Here is a 20,323-nt window from a genome sequence, read left to right on the forward strand (position 1 = left end):
ACATTAAAAAATTTTTTTAAATAAAAAAAAGAAATTCATCTAAACATTCTACTGATGACCACATAGCTTGGGTTGGTCTTCGTTCCTAAGGGAAAGAAATTTTATCCAGTCCTATTTTAAAGTTCCTTTTACCTCTCTTATTCTGAGATACATGACATTTTCCTATAAAGTTACTCTCACATTCCCTAGTTTTAAATTCTGTGATTAGATGGCTTGGGTTATTTAGCTCTATCGATATGTGAAAAATCTTCACCAAATGAACTGAGTAATGAAAAATCACCTGGCTTTCACCATTAATCATGGTTGAGTTACATTCTCTGAAACACAAACATATTTTTAAAAATAAAACCTTTGTAAGCAAGTCCATCAGTCTTGGATTTTTATTTTATATGCTGAGAAAAAGACAGATAATCTCACACTTTAGCTCCTCCAAAAGATTCAAGGCTGATTCCAACTTTGGGGGTGGGTCCCCGGCTTCTCTGTCCAGGAGGGGTTAGGATGCAGGAAGGAAGGGGAAGACAGGAGAGGCAGGTGGGCAAAGGAAGAGCAGGGAGGGGTCCACTTACCGCCACCGCAGGACGCACTGCTGAATAAGGGGCAGGGCCACTGGCTGTGGAATCCACAAAGTAGCTCATCCTCAGGCTTTCAGCACCTGCATGGGAGAAAGTCTTCACTGAAGCACCAACGTGTGTGCTAGAACCACAGCGGGTTCGAATCTTACAACGGGATGTCTCCCAAGGAACCATAGAGTTCACCTCTTTATGCTACAGAGAAGGAAACTAAAATTCAGAAAGATAAAGTACATGGACCCCTGGCACACAGAGAATGAGCAGGCCCCAGACCGGGACCCCTCTTGACCACAAGGCAGCAGGGATAGCTTCCGTGAGCTGTAGACAAGAAGCAGTCACAGCATCTACAAAAAGACCCTCTTGTAGGGTTTCTGGGCAAGCACCAGGTCTTAGTGTCATTTTTGGTAACAGTCCCATCCATATATCACCTTCCCTCCACCCCAACTAGGTCTGCCACATAGCAGGAGCTCAGCACACAGGTGTGGTGTGAATTAATTGATAAAGGAGTAAAGAAAGAAAGGTCTGAGGGGAAGAAGGACGGAAAAGCCCTATCTAAGAGACACATCAACCAGGACCTCAAGACACAGATAAACAGAGAGAAGCCCTGAAAAAGGGATTGAACATTATTCATCTGGGGGGGGGGGCGGAGGGAGGAGAAATGCTTTTAAATAATTCTTGTCCAGAGCTGTTATCTACATTGAAAATCTGGATGTCAAGAACGCTTGAGGAATGTTCTGGCTGAAGGGATTTTCCAGCTGGCTGTCGGTCATCAGGAAAATCATTTATGTATCAAATATTTCTGTTGATCTCAATGCTTTCTAGAGTGCATTAGTTCGCACACTTTCATAAACTCAACATTATATACTTTAAAAAAGTCTTTCTTGAATGATGTACACGAGATGAAGTTCCTAGGCACATCATCCGAAGGCCAAATTCCCATTGTTTAACAAATGACATTTTAGCCTCAACTCCACTGCTTTCCAGTTCATCTTTGTCTTTTCCTTTACTCCTATTAATATGTAAAGCCACTGGCACATTTCAAGAAAAATAGAGTACTACCTGTCCTATGTTCAGTTTGTGGTGTTGGTTCACTGTCTGCATTCAGGTGACAGCCAGTGAGCAGGTCTTCCTTCATATGAAATGTATTTAAACGATAATAGGTAAACGGGCTCAGCAATAGAAAATTATACCCACGAAGGGCTAAATCACAGAGCAACTAATATCATATGGTTGAGATTCGTAAGCTAGAAACCTTCTAAAGACATAACTTACCCCAGGACTTTGCTTATTTGCTTTTAACTAAAACTTTACTTCTCTTACGATGCGTTTTCTCCAAAAAAAAAAAAAAAAAAAATGCAGGCGAGATAATATTAATTTTAAAAAATTAAACAACTACGGGTAGTTAGGCTACATTAATCATAATTTTGTTCCCTTGTTTTTAGGGGGATTGATCTCCACTGCAGCAAGATGGCCCCCAGAAGAACGCCCAGTGGTGACATTGAAGAACGGAAAAAGATCCAAGTGTGCTAGTCCAAGGACATTGTTAATATCTGTTATCAGTGGTCACCTATTCAGTGCTCATTCCTCAGAATAATGAGCAGCTGATATGTATCAGAGCGCGCTGGCCACTGACCATGAAATAAGGTCCATACAACATAGCTCAACATGGACGGGTCCTGACCATACGTTCTGAAGATTATCTCAACGAGCTCATTGTTCCCTTCCTACTGAAACATCCCTTACTTTTAACCTTGAAATCAGGTGCAAAGGTCCCAATGAAACATCATCAGTCTATTCATCCCCACTTTTGATCTACTCCCAGATGAGATTTACAAGTTAACAATATGGAGTATGTCATACCTCCAATGGATTAACCATGGTCAGATTCCCTAGGGAAAAGCTGGCCATCCCTCCAGCCCTGCAGGGCAACCTATACCTTTGGGGAATGTCTAGGTATGGGGTCACCGTTTGTGTCAGCCATTCAGCCCTCCAGGGTCCTCCAAAAAAAAGTCTCGCGGATCCCCTGAGATATCACGGACTTCCACCATTCATTCAACAAGCACAATGAAGACTTCCTTTGCTAGGAACTTGTTTATTCATTCAGCAAATAGCTACTATGTACCCGCTATGTGCTAGACATTCTTCTGGGCATTTTGGACCCACGGGCAAACAAAGACCTCCGATCTCATCATGGACCTCACATTCTCTCCGACTCAGAATAAAGCTGAGAAAGACAGTCTCTATCTTCAGGCAGTAGAGAAGACAGACTTACCTATGGCTATAATATCATGTGATGAGTAGTTTACCAACAATATGGAAGAAAAAGAAAAGCAGTCAGTTCTTCTGGGTGTGGGGAGTGGGAAATCGTGGAAGATTGCACAGAGTGATGTGTGACCCCACGGCCCTATGAGTCACCCCTATACTCCCACAAGCAGCAGAAAGACCTTTACTCTTCTGAATTCCCATTTTCTTTACCTATTTGTAAGAAAAAGGATTTTTGGAAGTGGCAGCCTTGTCCTGAAGGCCAGCCGGACAACACCCCTCGCAGCAACATAGCCTGGGGAAAGGTTCAGTGGAAATATGTGTTCTCTTTCCAATTGACGGAGTGAGGGAGGAAACCTACGGCCCCACATATGGTGCATTCTGTGCGGGATTGTGTTCCTGCAGCTACGTTATATGAATGACACTTCCCTTGGGGAAAAGCCCTTCACCCAGGGAGGAAGCTGAAAAGAGGGAGTTGCCAGGGCACTCGAGGGCCCTCATCTCAGGAAATAACTCTGGGACAGAAATGGATTACTGCTGTATTATTTTTTGGAGAAAGAAAAAAAGAACTCACCCTTTTTCCACTTGTAGATTGTGACACAGAACAGCTGCTTAGGACATAAACCCTTTCAGAAAAAGAAAGAGGAGTGTCTGTGTGATATTTTTTTTTTTTTTTTTTTTTTTTGACTTGTTGGCCAAAGAGAATTCCCTCCCACGTAACATTAAACATCAGCTGGACCAACTTTTTTTTTTTTTTTTTTTGGTCTTGGCATTATAAATGTTTATTACCTAAATACAAAACAACTGTGTGACTTAAGATTTACTACCCAGCCTAGAAGCAGCCACGGGCCTGTCAGAATGTAGAAACAATGTGAACGGTTGAGAACAGACTTTTGAAGACCTGAGTTCATTTTTCTTTCTTTCTTTTTTTGATTTTTTTATGTTTATTTATTTTTGAGAGAGAGTGAGACAGAGTGTGAGGTGGGGGAGGGGCAGAGAGCGAGAGGGAGACACAGAATCCAAAGCAGGCTCCAGGCCCTGAGCTGTCAGCACAGAGCCTGATGCGGGGCTCGAACTCACCAACCGCAAGATCATGACCTAAGCCGAGATCGGACGCTTAATCGACTGAGCCACCCAGGCGCCCCTGTGTTCATTTTTCTTGAAGGGACCAGCTACTCCAGAGCAGCGGATAAATGGGTCTGAAGTGGCTTTATCCTCAGGACACTGCCCTGGCTTCCACAAGCGGCGCTCCCAACCTCTTAGGCCTCATGGCCCCCACACACCACTGCACCTCTGCTCCCCCAAGATGGAATCTCTGCTGTTCCCATAAGCTCCTGGTGCCAGTTCTCGCTTCCCCCCGTTTCTCCTATGATCACATCTGATAGAAATGCCCTTCTGCTCTCCTGCTCCCCAGCTATCAACCCGCTTCTCCTCCGGCTTTAAGGCTCATCTCAAGAAGTTCTGGCTGCCAGGAACCCTTCCTGCACCACCCTTCACCGCAGCCAGGGGTGTCCCCCTTTCTCTGTGTTCCCCGCCATCACTGGGCGTAACACACCGTTTTATAAACATCTGTTTCCATTTGCCTCTCGCCCTAAACTCGGAGCTGTTTGAAGGTAGGCACTATGCTTTTTCACCTTTGTGTCTCCAGAATGGAAGACGGACTAGGGGGCATCAGAGAATTCGTTTTTGTTGTTGTTGTCGTTGTTGAATTGGCGAATGAAAGAATGAATTGCTCTCACAAGGCCGAAACTATAAAGCAGATCAGATGTACATTGGATTTTCAACTCAGAGAAGCTGAATAGATTGCAGATCTGGATGAAGATCCGCTTGAAATCATCAGGTTTGTTGCGTGACCCCATCCCTAAGCGCGGGCTGCTAATGTCACCTTCTCACAGAAGCGCAAGGATTTTGTCCACCCTTCAGTCCGTCCCCCTGGCCCCCGTGCCACTGCTGGTAGGAGACGGACACACAGATTAGAAAGCTCGTACTGGCCCTTTAACCGACTTAAGCCCTTGTTTTACAGATAAGGAGGAAGACGCAGGCAACCCTGTAAACTGGTCAGGCTGAGCTCTGACCCTGGGTCTTCAGCCACCTTCTCCTGGGCTTCTCTCTCCTCACTAGCCCAGAAGTTTCCAGAGAAAAATGCTCAGTCTCTGCGGAGGACAAAAAAAAAAAAAAAAAAAAAGGATAGCCATTTGGTTTATGTGGGTGTATCTCAGTCTGATAATGGATTTTGAACAGTTTTCTGCGGGACTCTGGGGAGAGCTCTGTTCTTCGTAAAGCATGCTACTGACTGCTTCTGGAGCTTTCCACCCTCCGCAAGCCCAGTGACAGGGCCAGCCCTGCAGGCTGACACTGCCTTTCACCCATATCCCTTTGGGGCAGGGGTGTGGGTGATGCCTAGAGGACAGAGAGGCTGGGGAGTGAGAGGGGTGCACCAGGCCAGGCCACAGCAGTAGGAAATCCCAAAGAGACCAGGTCTGCGTGAAGGCTGAACCCAGTTCACATCAACTCTGCCCCTGCTTGGCTGCGTTTCTAGTGGAGCACTGTGACATCACTTAGTGTTTTTCTTTTGGCGTTACGTGCTTTTCAAGGAGAGACCATGCCTTGAAGGGAACTAACCCAATAAACTATACTTAAACATTTTTTTCTTTTGAAAATGATTGCTTTGGGCAACAGGATACGTGCTTATTGAAAAGAAAAACACTAAAAATACAGAAATGTCGAAGATGAATGCCAAAATCACCCCAAATCCCACCATCTAGAGGTCGTCGTACTAAGCCTCTATTCAATGTTCCCCTGGGTATTTTTTTAACGTGTCTTTACAAATGTAGGTATAACGTATACGTATGATCATAATTTTACCGTCGCGATATAATTCTCTGCATGCCATTTTGCTATCTGTTTCTTTCACTGACATCTGACATAATGCTAGGAATATTCTTCTTTGTCAAGAAATAGAACTCTACATTCCAAAGATTATGGTTGTCAAGTATTCTATTGTATGGGTGCCTTATTCTTTTCTTAACGAGCCGCTTATTACTGTATAATTAATTTGTCCCGAATTCCATGTCATTATAAAAGTTCCCAAAATGTTTTCTCTTCTCATTAAATATCTATAAGTGGTAGTGTTGGGACAAAGAACGCGTACAAACTGCCTTCCATAACAGAGAAGCCAAAATTTTACAGCCACCAACAAAGGCATTGTGTTTTCCATTTGACATTACCCCCTAGTCTCCCTGTTACCTTCATGGGTCAGGAATCATGGCTACTGTGTAGCCTCGATGTAAAGATTACAGGTGGACGATTCAACTGTGGAATAAAGCCATGACATGTGGATAATGTGGATAAGTTGCTATGCAAAATTTACATAGATTTGCAATCAGGATTTCTCCTAGTATCAACAATTTAGGATTCTCATTAATTCGTATTAAAAAAAAAAACACCCTTTTGGTCTAGAATGCAGGAGAAAAAGAATTTGACCTCTAAAAGGATTATGCATTCAAAGAAAAATGACAGAACCTTTGCCAAACTAAAGACATTGTCCTCTATGTTATCAAGGCAACACCATGAATCTCCAAAGAAAAGAGTTTGAGTCTCTTCTTTCGGAATGCCATGAAAAATCTGTTTTTAAAGACTCAGACTGAGCATTACTTCTTTCAGGAAGCTTTCCCCCAACCTCCTAAGCAGTTAGATGGGCATTCTCCACCCTCCTCCACAGGACTCACCATAACAACGTGCCTACTTTGGTATTTGGTATTTGGTTCAGAGTACTTCCTGTATGCATATCTGTTTCTGTTCCTGAATCCTGAGTTGCTTAAGAGTAAGGACTATCTTTTTATATGTCACATAGTAGACATGCAACACATTTATTGACTGAATGGAAGAACCTTTTCATGAAATAGAATTAGAATGTGCAACAGTAGGTCTCAGGGCCTGAGTATATCCAAGAGAGTGGAAGAGAGATCTAGGGCAAAAAAAAAAAAAAAATAGTTATCACTTGTGGTCACACGCATCCATATGCAACCCTAAGCTGAGACTTCTTTAATGTTAACCACGAGCAGGATCATATTTTTCCCTAAACTAATGAATGCACCAGATTGACAAGTTTTATCTATTCTCCTGTATCATTTTCTCTCCAACTCTCATGAGTAATTCATTGGCATTTTTCAAATCATTTTAGTGGATCTCTCCTTTCATCTGGCAGTGTAACAAAAGCTACCAAGTTCAATTCCGGCAAGAACGTCAATCTAAGCATATTCAGATAGTTTCCCAAGGAAACTTGTGGTTGCAATAAGGAGGAAAAAAAATAGTTTGAAGGATTGGAGACGGTTTCTCCTCCTTGTTCCTAAATCCATAAGAACTTCGTTTTCTTGACTAGGTTTCTCAACATCCCAGTAGTAAACATTCCTTCTTATTTTAGGTAGCCAGCCCTGGGGCGCGTGGGTGGCTCAGCCGGTTAAGCATCCGACTTCGGCTCAGGTCATGATCTTGTGGTTCATGGGTTTGAGCCCTGCATCGGGCTCTGTGCTGACAGCTCAGAGCCTGGAGCCTGTTTCCAATTCTGTGTCTCCCTCGCTCTCTGCCCCTCCCCTACTCACGCACTGTCTCCCTCTGTCTCAAAAATAAATAAACATTAAGTAGCCAGCCCTGACCCATAAAGGCAGTGGTCTGATTTATGTGCTGTTACTCATGGTATCAGACTATCACACGAGGACAGTGTTTTGCCCTTCCTCAACGAGTTAACTCCTTCATATGTCCTGAAAAAGAGAGAGAGTAAAAGACTGCTTTGGTCTGCTGCACCATAGCAATTCGGAAATAAGGAGTGCCTCGTAGAGTATTTAATGTTTCCTCTGTGTGGACACGAGTCCCTCCCAGTCACACTGCTGGCATGGCATGATGAACAGTGGGCAGAATGGAGTCCCTTCTTGTAAACATCAAGGGAGTACATTAAAACCCGCCCGCTCCTAAATGAGAGGAATTTGATGACCACAATGTCAATCCTCGTCTCTGAAACTTTGCAAAACCTAACGCTCTCCTTTTGGTAGTCAACCAGGCTTCACGTGGAAACATTTCCTGGAAGGCTGAAGGTAACATTCAATACACTGGTTTACAGTAAAAGTGCCCACAGCCTGGTCTCCAAGTGCTATTCTTCAAATGCTACATGAATGCGCCATGAAATTCAGCAAATGATCACTGAGTCGATAAATTAAAATGTTTTTTTTTACTAAGAGACTAGAAGCACAAAACAGTAAGCTGGAGAAAAGACAGGAAGTACTCTTTGCTTCACAATGACAGATGTAGCAGAGGTCATGATATACGTATGAGATTCTTGGCCAAGATGAATCTGAAGAAGGCCCGAAAGACTAAAATGTCAACTCTAACCCAACGGATGCTGCCAAAGGAATCCTCAAAGAGCCTAGAATTTTAAATTACTTGTCAACTTACAGCGTGTGGAGCATGTTGGATATAAATCTAGACTTCAGATACGGTTCTGGCTCTTAAGAAGTGCTCAACAAAACTGAGAGACATCACACACAGAGGTAGATACTCAGAGAACAATGAAAAGGGGACAGGATAGATATTGAGAATGTCCTTTTCCAACTGTACTAAAGGACACCAGCTGCCTGAGAGCTCTCAAATCCAGCAAGCAGCTCCTTGGACTATGTCTGATTGTGATTTTCATGGTGGAGTTAGGGTTGTTTTATTGCCCAAATTGTAAGGTTCCAATTTCTCAGTAGAATCTTGAACGGCTTGCTGCCATTCTTACATGAAGAAGGATTTTGCAAATTCAGTCAGTTTTGGAGTTGGAAAACAAATTCACCGAATCTGCCATTTTTTATTGGAATAAACTGACTTCAGAGAGGTGACGTGTTTATTCAGTGATAAAGAGCTCGGGAGTTGCAGACAGTGAGTTAACCTGTAGCTCCTTAGTGAGCCAATGGCCATGGGCAAGTCTCTTAACCTCACAAAGTCTTAGTTTCCTCAACTATAAAATGGAGATGATAATACCAACCTTTTCAGGATTATTGAGGAGGGTTCTATAAAATAAAAGTGCTCAGCAGAATGCTTTACGCATGATAAAGCGGTCAACAAATAGTGGTTATTATGTATTGCTCTTTTGTCACAGTGACTGGCATTAGTAAGCATTCACTAATTAAGTCATAGTGGTTTTTATACATTATTATTCTTACTGCCCAAGGCGGCTATTCATTCAGGTACCATAGCTGGAACCCAGATGGCCTAAATCCCTGTCTCTTTTTCTAAGGGACTTGCATTTAAATAATCAGCAAAGGATTCCCTTCCATAAGCATTAGTTAAGAATTTCACTGCAGCAAAGAGCCACCATTGCTGTTGAATGGTAGTCTGTTTGTACCATTGTTATGCATAAAACCAAGAAGTAAGCATCTTTCTGGCACTGAGGAACAAACTCATTGGAAGATTCCAGGGCACAAATGGGGAAATACTGTCACGTCTTGAGCGAAACCAACATCTTTCTGACATAAATGTCGGTCTTTTGTGGAGTAACCCATTAGCAACTAGATATACACCTACGGAAGTAGTAAGCTGCTACGGAGAATATTGCAAGAATTTTTGTTTGTTCGTTGTTTTTAATTTTGTTGTGTTTGGCTTTTTTTTTTTTTTTTTTTTTTTTGCCAGGGGTGGGGGGAGCACGCTTCCCCAACTGATTTGCATAGGAATCACCTGGGAATTGCGTTACAATGCTAAGCCCGAGTCAGCAGGTCCGAGGTACAGCCTGACCATCTGCATTTCTAACGAGATCCCACCTGATGCCCACGCAGCAGCTCTCCGAAGACCTCGCTTTGAGTAGCAGCACGCCAGTGTCTGGACAAACTTGGTTAAATTCATGAGTAATCCTAACAAGGCAGGTGTTCAGGAGACAGAGCCCACCGAGGAACGGGCAAGAAGACGTCTGTGGCGCAGGCTGATGAGAAGTTTGATTTTTATCCTCGCTACAATTAGAGCCTGGCCAGGGGAACGTGGAACTCAGCACTGTCAGTACCTCTCAAGCCACATGTCACATGATGGCCACATATGACAAGGCTTCTTGCCTTTCCTGAGAAGCTGTGGTTTGTGTTACTTAGCCTCTAATGTCAAGAAATGGGCATCGCTGTGGTCTCCCCATTGACAGGAATCCCTCTGGACTAAAGACGGCTGGGGGCACCACAAAGACGATTACGTCGTCATTTGCGTTATATTTTTCACAATTTTCAAGGACTTAACATCTGTTGGAAACTCTTCGATCTGTGTTTTGCAATTTTGATGCATCTGAGATTATTTCGAAATGAAAAGTTAAAAAAAATTCGAAATGCAAAAAAGGCTAAAATTCTGGGGTTTTTGACTTTTCCCGGTGGCTTGGAAATTTAGAGACTTTATTTCCCCCGTCGAGAATATTTTCTTGACATTTTCACTAAAAGGTTGCTTCTTGGTTTTCATTCTAGTTAGTACTACCCAAACATTCTCTTCTGAGTTCCTGAGACAGCAGCAGCCCTTGACCAGGTAGAATATCAAATCTATTCTTTTTCTTTGAGAAACAAAATTGATCAGAAATGTCTTTCCCGGGGCGCCTGGGTGGCTCAGTCGGTTAAGCATCCAACTTTAGCTCAGGGCTCCTGAGTTCGAGCCCCGCATCAGGCTCTGTGCTGACCACTCAGAGCCTGGAGCCTGCTTCGGATTCTGTGTCTCCCTCTCTCTCTACTCCTCTCCCACTCATGCTCTGTTTCTCTCTGTCTCAAAAACATATAAACATGAAAAGAAAAAAGAAAAGAAAAGAAAAGAAAAGAAAAGTCTTTCTATCCCTGTGTTAGACACCAATTCTTGCCATCTGAAGTCCCAAAACACTCATAGACTGGGTCACATCGCTTAACACTTATATTGTCTTTTACTTTCAACCCCTTTTCAGGTAAGATCTTGTCTCTTAAAATAACTTATGTTGACTTTATGAACAAAACTTCCATTATTGTTCCTTCTGCATCTGTCACATCACCCAACACAAGGCTGGACACAGCATAGAAATTCGATCAATATTTGTCAGGAGAGAGACTGAAAGAGAGATTTGCTGATCTGATCAACTGGACCTTGTAGCTTTCCTTCAGAGTCAGTATTACTCTCTAACAACAAATAGTTGAGCGGCAGATCCCCCTTTGGAAAAGAAGCCTAATCCACAGAATTCTCCCATGTAAAACCAAAACATCAGTCTGAGCAGAAAAATCCAGCCTGAACTCATGTAAGTATCTCAGAGCTACTAAGGTTCCTGCGAGATACAGTGCCAGCCCCAAGGTCTGGACTCACATCCCCTTGGTTCTAATCAGGTCCCTCTTCTACACTGGTCATATTACCAAGCCTCAGTGCCTTCATCTGTTAAATGGGAATAACAAAAGTGCCCACCTCAAATACTTCCCTGTAGATTAAATGAAGAGGTCTGTGCAAAGCACTCAGCAAGGGTCCTGGCACATACCAAGTGCTCAATAAGTATTAGGAATTATTATCCTTCCTCTGGTGAATTGGAGGAAACCAGGTATGATACCCAGAGTATCACCAAGATGAAAGAGTTGACTTCCCTGGGGCACCTGGGTGGTTCAGCCAGTTAAGCGGCTGACTCTTGGGTTTCGCCTCAGGTCACGATCTCACGGGTCCTGAGTTTGAGCCCCAAATCAGGCTCTGTGCTGACAGCATGGAGCCTGCTTGGGATTCTCTCTCTCTCTCTCTCTCTCTCTCTCTCTCTCTCTCTCCTTCTCTCTCTGCCTCTCCTCCACTTGTGCCCTCTCTTCTCTCTCTCTCTCTCAAAATAAAGAAAGAAACTTTAATAAATAAATAAATAAATAAATAAATAAATAAATAGCTGAGTTCCCTAAAGCTACATTTTCGGTAGAGCAGGGGCAAAGGAGATGAAAGGCATAAAACAAGTTATTTTCCTATCTAAGTTTCCCCAGGATTGAAAACTCACCCAGCTTGCCTCACGGGCCACTAAATTGCTGCATACCACATTTAGTTTGCTCTAATACTAAATACTTTTACATTTCCATATAGAAAGGAAGAAATGGGAGAGGGGGGGAAGGGGGACCGATATACCAGCTTCTGGGGTGTAACCCTTCCTTCTGCCACTTGATGCTGAGATGGGAATTTTAAATGGGTAATGGGAAAAGGAGAGTTGCTGTGGAAAGCAGATCCCTTCCTCAATAAATAAAATCAGGAAGGATGGCCGAATTCGAATCGTCGGGGAGAAATTCGGTTCTACCTTGAGGCTCCGCGTGTAATCAAAGAGAGTATTGTCAGTGCCAATTATTTGTGTCCCTAACATGTATTTGTCAGTCTCCCACCCCACCCTCCCCTAGGGACCTGCACCCACACACCCAATTTGTTAGGCTGCCCCTCAACATGATTGGCACTTTTATTCTTTACGCTATTCACTTCTAGTCGCCCATCTTTGTGGAGTAGGTGGGGCACAAATCATTATTCACATTTTAGGGATGAAGAAAACAAGGCACAGTCAGGTTAAATACCTTGTTCCCAGGTACCAAGCCCATCTCTACTAGGACCCAAATGCATATCCGCTTTCTTGACTCCAAATCCAGTGCTGGTTCCAGTTATGAGCCTACTCAGCCTTTGAACTTCATTATAATCTGAGGCAGGCAACTGGCCCGCGTCCACGCTCTCACCCAGTTCGCCAAGGTCACCAATTGCCAGATGTTGAAGGATTACACCTTTTACCCGCCTTCTTCCAGGCTCTACTCTTGGACCTTCTGGCACCTCTACCAACTAGCACCTTGGTGCCAGAAGCCTGAAAGGCAGAGATACCCTCTCTGTAATCAGACTTTCATCAGACCCTCTGCTTCCCTCGTCCTCAGTCCTCAGCAGCGGAACCAGGACGGAAGAGGCTGCGTGGCTGCCTCGGCTGTTTGTTTTCTCACTACTGAGTTGGCAAGTATGGAAGTTGTCGATTTACAATTAGAAGCAGCATGCTTCTTCAAATATTAATATTAATAACTACAATACTGAACACATGAAAAGGGCTTTTCATCTTCAAAGCACTTTGCAGACATTAACTCACTAGCTCTCCCTTCCCTCCATTCAGGAACAACAGGTAAGTAAGAATCCCAACAGCGACAGCGGCCACGCAGCAACCCTCCACGCGTGCACAGCCCTCGACTGCAGGAGCAAAAGCTTTCCTCTTTTAGGATAAGAAAAAGAGACGATGCAATCCAGAACCACGACTGATGAAACAGTCAAGATGCCAGTCATGTTACAAATCAGATGGAACTGCCAGAATTATCATTTTAGAATCTGTGTTTCCCGCTGTGTGGCAGATAGGTCTGTCTCCTCAGCCGCACGGCAATAGTATGGAGTGACCGAGAAAAAACGGTGAGAAAAAAAAAAAAAATCTTCCTCAAAAGGCAATAAGGAGCACCTACAAGCGAATGCCTAGTCTTTTCAACAGTTCATCCACGTAAAATGTGACTTTAAAAGGGGTAACAGGGATGTTTTAACAGCCAAAGCCACGAAGTGGCATTGCAGGATAAAATCCCCAAATGGAGGGGAATGGCCATCCACAACCCCCCCCCCCCCCCGACCACAGCCATAGCCCATAGCAGTGCCCCTGACGTTCAGCTCTGCGGTGGAGAAAAGAAATGCCCCCCCCCCGACTTTGAGACTCTCCCTGCCTCAGCCACAGCCCCCTCAAAACAGGTAGAATATGGAAGAACGTGGAGTCACAGAACAGGGAAAAACACCAAAAAAACAAAAACAACAAACAAACAAACAAAAACCTGGCTAGTTTGGCTTGAAAGATTCGTGTAGCAATTTCCTCTCCACAGAAATTCATTAAGCTGCTAGGAAAAAAAAAAAAAAAAAAAAAAAGTAAAGCAACAGGCTTGCTAAGAGTGGGGGGGGGGAAGGAATTTCTATGTTTAACTACAGCTTTATTTCTTTGGAACCGCTCCAATATGCAAAGAAAATTCAGAGTTTCTGACAAGTAATCTGCGAGTATCTAAAACGTGTATGATTTTGCTTTTATAAAGCAGGGGAAAGAGTGAAACAAACTGATTTCAGACTATTTTAAGAAGGTTAGGAAGTATTTTTGAAAAATTATGAATGGAAACTATAGAAACATGTGAACAGAGGAAAAGAAAACCCACTTGTATCCTGAAAGTCCCCCATCAATTTACTGTTTAATTCCACAGACTGAAACAAACAAAAAAAAAGGAAAAGGAAAATAGCAAAGTTTTAGGCAGAAACTCACACTTCACTTACTACTTGGCCGGAGAGACTGGGTGAGGAAAAGGTCCTGAGTAAGCTCCCTCAATGTCTGTGGTCTCTTTCCAACTACCTGCAGGAATCCTCCGCTCGGTGGCTATTAGAGGATGCAAAGACCATAATGTTTCTAATAGAGCTGCCTCCTTAAATTGGGGGGTGTGGTCAAGGCTGGGAAGGCTGGAAAAAAGGCTGTGCTCTGCTAGCCCCTGACACCGCGGAGGCAGCCGCTCGGACAGGCTCTTCGGTCTAGGTGGAAGAGCAAATATTGTTACTGGCTGGAGCGACACCAGATCACACCTTATTTTCTATCCTTCAAATTATCCTTCAATTAAATATAACTCAGCCACGAAGAGCACTGGGGAGGGAGGTGAGCCAGCTAGCTCAGTGGGATAACTTGTCTGGTCCTCCGCGGATGCATTAGGTTTACTTTCTACTGAATATGTGAATATTCATGGCTTCACATTTCTTGACTTTTTCAATGGAGCCCCATTTAACCCAGGCAAGGGGTCTGGAGAGGCCGGGCTTGCTGTAGAATCAGGCCCGGAAAGACAGTCAGAAAGTAGGATATCTACCAAACAGTTACCGGCTTTGGCTTTTTATTTAGCTCTGTTAACCTGATGTGAAAGGTGATATTTCCTAAGAAGAAGAAAATAATTATATGGAAGGGAGCTGACCAAGTAGAGCATCGGGAGTTCTTAAAAGTAAAGTTAAAATACCTTTTTCATATAAGCCTGGTCTTGGGTGATTTCTAAAATAGATTGGTTTGGGGGCACCTGAGTGGCTCCCTCAGTTAAGCCACCGACTCTTGATTTTTGACTCAGGTCATGATCTCCCCGTTTGTGAGTTTGAGCCCCGCATTGGGCTCTGCACTGACAGTACAGAGCTTGCTTGGGATTCTCTCTCTCTCTCCCTCTCTCTCTGTTCCTTCCCAACTTGTGTTCTCGCTCTCTCTCTCTCAAAATAAATAAATAAACTTGAAAAAAAAATTTAAAAATAGATTAGTTTTAGTGGCCCTGATTTGTAGTTCTCGTGCAGCAATTAAAGGACAGAAATGTTCATATATTTCTCACTTAGAGAAAATGTGAGCAATGTGAAAATCATGCATTTGTTTTAGGTGAAAATATACAGCATCTTATATTTACATATTCAGAACCATGGTAAGAATGTTACATTCACGTAATATCGTTTCTATGAATAGGGTTATTTTGTTGGAGAATTTTTTTTAAGGCAGTATTTGGCTGCTTTTTTTTAAATACTTTTTTTGAGGGATAGAAAAAGAGAGAGAGTGAGTATGAGCAGGGGAGGGGCAGAGGGAAAGGGAGAGAAGGAATCCTAAACAGGATCCACACCCATGGCCCAGCAAGGAGCCCTTCTCAGGGCTTGATCTCACAACCTTGAGATCAGGAACCAAGCCAAAATCAAGAGTTGGAAACTTAGCTGACTGAGTCGGTTTAACTCAACACTTTTATCCTAAAGGATTCCATTTTCTTCGAGGAATAGATGGGAGATAAGATTTGTCATGGTTCGTTCCTTTCCCTTTCTACTGAAGACGCAAATGCTCAACTTGGAAAGTCTATGAACATCTATTGAATGTCACTCAGAGCAACATGCTCATTTTCCTTTGCTGTATAAGGCTAGCAATGCAGTTAAGATGGCATTGTAATTAGAACAAGATTTTACTGCTCATCTTTGGCCCTTGCACCTTAACATGGCTTAGAAAAACGAAAGAGCTAGTGCTACGGATGCAGTTTGTTTAGTAAAGGTCTGTGCCAGGCACTGTGCTAGACTCGACAGAAATAACAAGGACACGCTGCCGTGGGCAGACAGACATAAATCAATAGTTGTAATACAGAACAATACATGCTATTTAAAAATCTCATTGTCGATTTAGCCAATTGCAGCTAACTATGGTTGTATTCACTATGTTGCAAGAGACGTGGGAAAAAAATGCAGAGAAGACTTGGATTCTTGTCCTCCAAGGGTGTACAAGGTGATGGTTAAGAACTCTGGAGTTTGGGGCATCTGGGTGACTCAGTCGGTTGAGCGTCCAACTTCGGCTCAGGTCATGATCTCATGGTTCATGGGTTCAAGGCCTGCGTCGGGCTCTGTGCTGATGGTTCGGAGCCTGGAGCCCGCTTCGGATTCTGTGTCTCCTTCTCTCTCTGCCCCTTTGCTGCTCATGCTCTGTCCCTGTATCTCAAAAATAAATGTTAAAAAAATTAGAAAAAAAAAAAGAGGCTCTGGAGTTTGACATTGTGTCCATAAGAGTTCATACAGACAGCAACCTTTTAGGACCTTAGCTCTAATCTCTACCACTACTTGTCATGGTGACAAAGAGCATAAGAGCATAAGCTAGAAATCTGAATGATGCAAAAGAAGCCACCACTGGTTTAAATTGCCTGGAGAATGCTCAAGCAAGCAGGAAGCTTTGTTTAAAATAATATCTTCAAAAATATAGCATTAGATCAGTATCAACATGCAATAAATAAATGAATAAAGCTGGATCCTTACCTTATACCATATACAAAACTAACTCAAAGTGGACCAAAGACCTAAACATAAGAGCTAAACTATAAAATTCTTAAAAGAAATCATAGGGGAAACTTCATGACATTGAATTCGGCAACGATTTTGTGGATGGGACACCAAAAGCTCAGGCAACAAAAGAAAAATAGGTAAGCCAGAATTCACCAAAATCAAAAACTTTTATGCATCAAAGGACACTATTAAGAAAGTGAAAAGGCAACCTACAAAATGGAAGAAATTATTTGCAAATCCATAATAAGGAATTCATATTCAGAATATGTAAGAACTCCAAACAAAACAAATAACTCCATTACAAAATGGATAGTCCCATTAAAAATGGGTAAAGGACTTGAGTAGACATTTCGGTCAAAGATATACAAGTGACCTGTAAGCACATGAAGAGATGACATGGTCAACATCACTCATCATCAGGGAAATGTAAATCAAAATCACAATGAGATACCATTTCACACCTATGAAGATGGCTATTATCCACCCACTCCCCAAAAAAGACCAGTGCCAGAAAATAACAAGTGATGGTGAGGATGTGGAGAAATTGGAGCCCTTCCTCAATCCTGGTGAGAACGTAAAACTGGTGTAGCCACTATGGAAAACAATATGGTGGTTCCTCATAAAATTAAACATAGAATCATCATAGGATTCAGAATTCCACTCCTAGGTATATGCCCCAAAGAATCAAAAGCAGCGACTCAAACAGATACTTGTACACCAATGGTCATCGTAGCATTATTCACAACAGCCAAAGTGTAGAAACAACTGAAATGCCCATCAAGAGATTTTGAATGGATAAACAAAATGTGGCACATACAAACAATGGAATATTATTCCGTCTTAGAAAAATTAAATTCTAACACATACTACCACATGAATGAACCTTAAGGATAGTAGGCTAAACAAAATAAGCCAGACCCAAAAAGACAAATATTGTATGATTCTACTCAAATGAGGTACCTAAAATAATCAAATTCATAGAGACGAAAAGTAGAATGAGGTGACCAGGGTCAGAGGGAAGTGGCAAATGGAGAGTTAGTGTTTAACGGGGACAGGGTTGCAGTATAGGATGATGAAGAGTTCTCTACGTGCGTGGTGGTGACAATTACTTAATGCCACAGAACGTGGCATTTAACGTGGTTAAAATGGAGGAGCGCTTGGCCGGTTCAGTCACTAGAGCACGTGACTCTGGATCTTGGGGTTGTAAATTTGAGCCCCACGCTAAGTCTACGTAGAGATTACTGAAAAATAAAATCTCTACAAATCACAGCGGTTAAAATGGTAAATTTTATCTTAGGTATATTTTACCAAACTTTAAAAAAAAATACACTGTCCTGAAGGAAAAAATGTATAGCACCAGCGGAAAGTAGACCATCCACAGAAGGAATGCTTTCTGACCCACATGGATGGTAAAGGGCGAAAGGATCTCCCAAAAGAAGCAGGTATGCACTCACAGAAGCCGCGTGGGACCTCCTTCTACTATACAGAGCCCTTCAGTTGAGTCATCTGTCAAAGAGGGGATGATATACCATCACGGTTTCACACAGTTGTTGAGATTACTATATAATTGGTTGATTGGATATAAACAGTTAACTGAAAAAGGCAAAGCTCGTTGTTCTTCTCCATGCTCTATGATATCAAATTCGATGGAGAAGGACCTCAGGTAAGATACTACATATTTCAAGATCCTCAAGAAAAAAAAAAAAATGAAAACCTGGTTACCCAGAAGACAGGTATACCTCTGGGTTCCCATGTGAAAGACTCGTTTGCTTTTCTGAAGATCTCCATAGCCCCACCTGAAGAATGGTAGTTTCAGTATAGTTTAGACACAATTGGAACAGAGCCTGAATGAATTTCTAGAATAATTACCACCAAGCTATTGCTGCTCTTACTGTGGAGAAATATTTCTCCTTCTTCCAGCCTAACAAACTACATTGCAAGTTAGTATTTCCTAAGAGGAAAAATGGAGAAGACACATTCCCAGAATCCTAGCCTTGCAAGGGTGCTCAACCCTTCCACCACCAACCTCCCTTCCTCCCACCCAACCTCCAATAACGCAGGAATCCCCTTTAGGGCAATCCATATTCTAAACCACCCTTCGTACACAAGACTTGTTGGACCTCCACAGTGGCATTGAATTAATGACAAACCAAGTACAATCGTCCTTTATCGCATTGCAAGTGCTATCTCCTTTTTCCTTCCATCTCACTTAAAAACAAACAACAACAATTGCTGATGCTTCGGAAGACTCGGCGTAGGCAGGAAAGTGGCATCTAAACCAATTATCAAGACCGAGTGGAGGTAAAACCCAGATCCCGTGGTCACCAAATATCGAAGAGGCCCCAAAAGACGAGATGAAAGGGAAGCAAGGAACAGAGAACCTTTGTCTATTCGCCCTCCAGCTCTGGAACTTCTTTCCCTGTACTCTGTGATGAATCTATCTCCTTTCCATGATCAAAAGCTGAGAGCCTGTGTCTCGGGCCGCAGATGAATCAGCAGTGGCACACGTATGTGTGCATGCACATCTGGCACCCAGATGCTCGTCCTCCTCTGTGCCAGCGAGCCTCTGGAGAAGCTAGAGTTCTTGGCATGGTGCTCCCAGGACCCCACGGTTGCCGGAACCAGCTTTCTGTTGCTTCCTCCCTGTCTACAATGTGAAATGGCCTGGGGAGAGCGCCCTGGAGGGGCACCCTGCAAAGAAGCATTGATTGAGCTGGTCTACCCGGGCTCTCTTGAGTTCACTGACCATCCTCAGAATTCCGTAAAGTTCAAAAAGTTCCAACAGAGCAAAGCCCACGGTTGTGAGGTGTATGATGGCCCACTGAAACCCGTCTCTAACCACCTCCTTTTTGACCCTCTTCCTTTTTTTCTGTACTTGTGTCCCTGAGTTCCCTGTCCCCTCCTCCCCTGAAATCTCTTGACTTTTTCTGTCAATCTATGCCTACACGGTTTTAAACCTCTATTTTTTATTACTAAATTAATATGTGGTGGTAGTATATTCAAACAATACCGCAGAGTATGGATAAAAACTAGAAGCACTACCCCTGCTCCCTTTTACCCAATGTCACACCAAAAAGGTTTCATATGCAGCCCCCCGACCTGTTCCTACACCTTTCTCGTGGGATTACGTTATACGCACCGTTCTGCGATTTGCGGCATGTTTACTGGTGTCGTCTTTCCATGTCTCTCCAGCTAAACTCCCTCACTGACTTCAGCAAGCAAGCCTAATTCTGTCACAGGGCACATGAATATGGGCCACGTGAGTCTAACAGGCTATGGCGTGACAGGTCAAAATATAACACGGACAGCATGGCACCACTTGAAATCTGAAAGCACATATCGCCCAAGTCCTCTCTGGTGGTATGGGGCATTTTTGTGTGTTTGTTTTATTCTTGTTATATGTGCTTTCTGCTTTGCTCCATTTTGTTTACTCCATTTTGTGCGGGAGAATTTTCTTTTCTTTCTTTCTTCCTTTTTTTTTAAGTTATTTGTTTACTATGAGAGAGTGTGCAGGAGGGGCAGAGACGGGGGGGGGGGAGGAGAGAGAGAGAATCCCAAGCAGGCTCTGCATTTTCAGGGCTCGAATTCATGATCCGTGATATCATGACCTGAGCTGAAATGAAGAGTCAGACGCTTAACCCACTGAGCCACCCTGGCGCCCCAGCAAAATTTTATTTTCG

At 43.1% G+C, this 20,323-nt stretch overlaps 1 protein-coding gene across 2 annotated transcripts in view; it reads right to left on the reverse strand.

The window, feature by feature from the left end:
• The window catches only part of ETS1 (ETS proto-oncogene 1, transcription factor), a 131,161-nt gene extending 117,011 nt beyond the window's left edge, over positions 1-14,150 (reverse strand). The window contains exons 1-2 of one of the 2 annotated variants that reach the window (XM_030333671.1): positions 14,103-14,150; positions 567-652 (exon numbers count right to left, since the gene is read on the reverse strand). In XM_030333671.1, coding sequence (XP_030189531.1) covers positions 567-635 — 69 coding nt within the window. In that variant the 5' untranslated portion in view covers positions 636-652; positions 14,103-14,150. The remainder of the gene's footprint in view (positions 1-566; positions 653-14,102) is intronic. The other variant, XM_030333668.1, reaches the window with a different exon arrangement.
• Positions 14,151-20,323: the final 6,173 nt, after the last annotated feature.

The sequence above is a fragment of the Lynx canadensis genome, chromosome D1 (assembly GCF_007474595.2).
Source record: "Lynx canadensis isolate LIC74 chromosome D1, mLynCan4.pri.v2, whole genome shotgun sequence".
NCBI lineage: Eukaryota > Metazoa > Chordata > Mammalia > Carnivora > Felidae > Lynx > Lynx canadensis.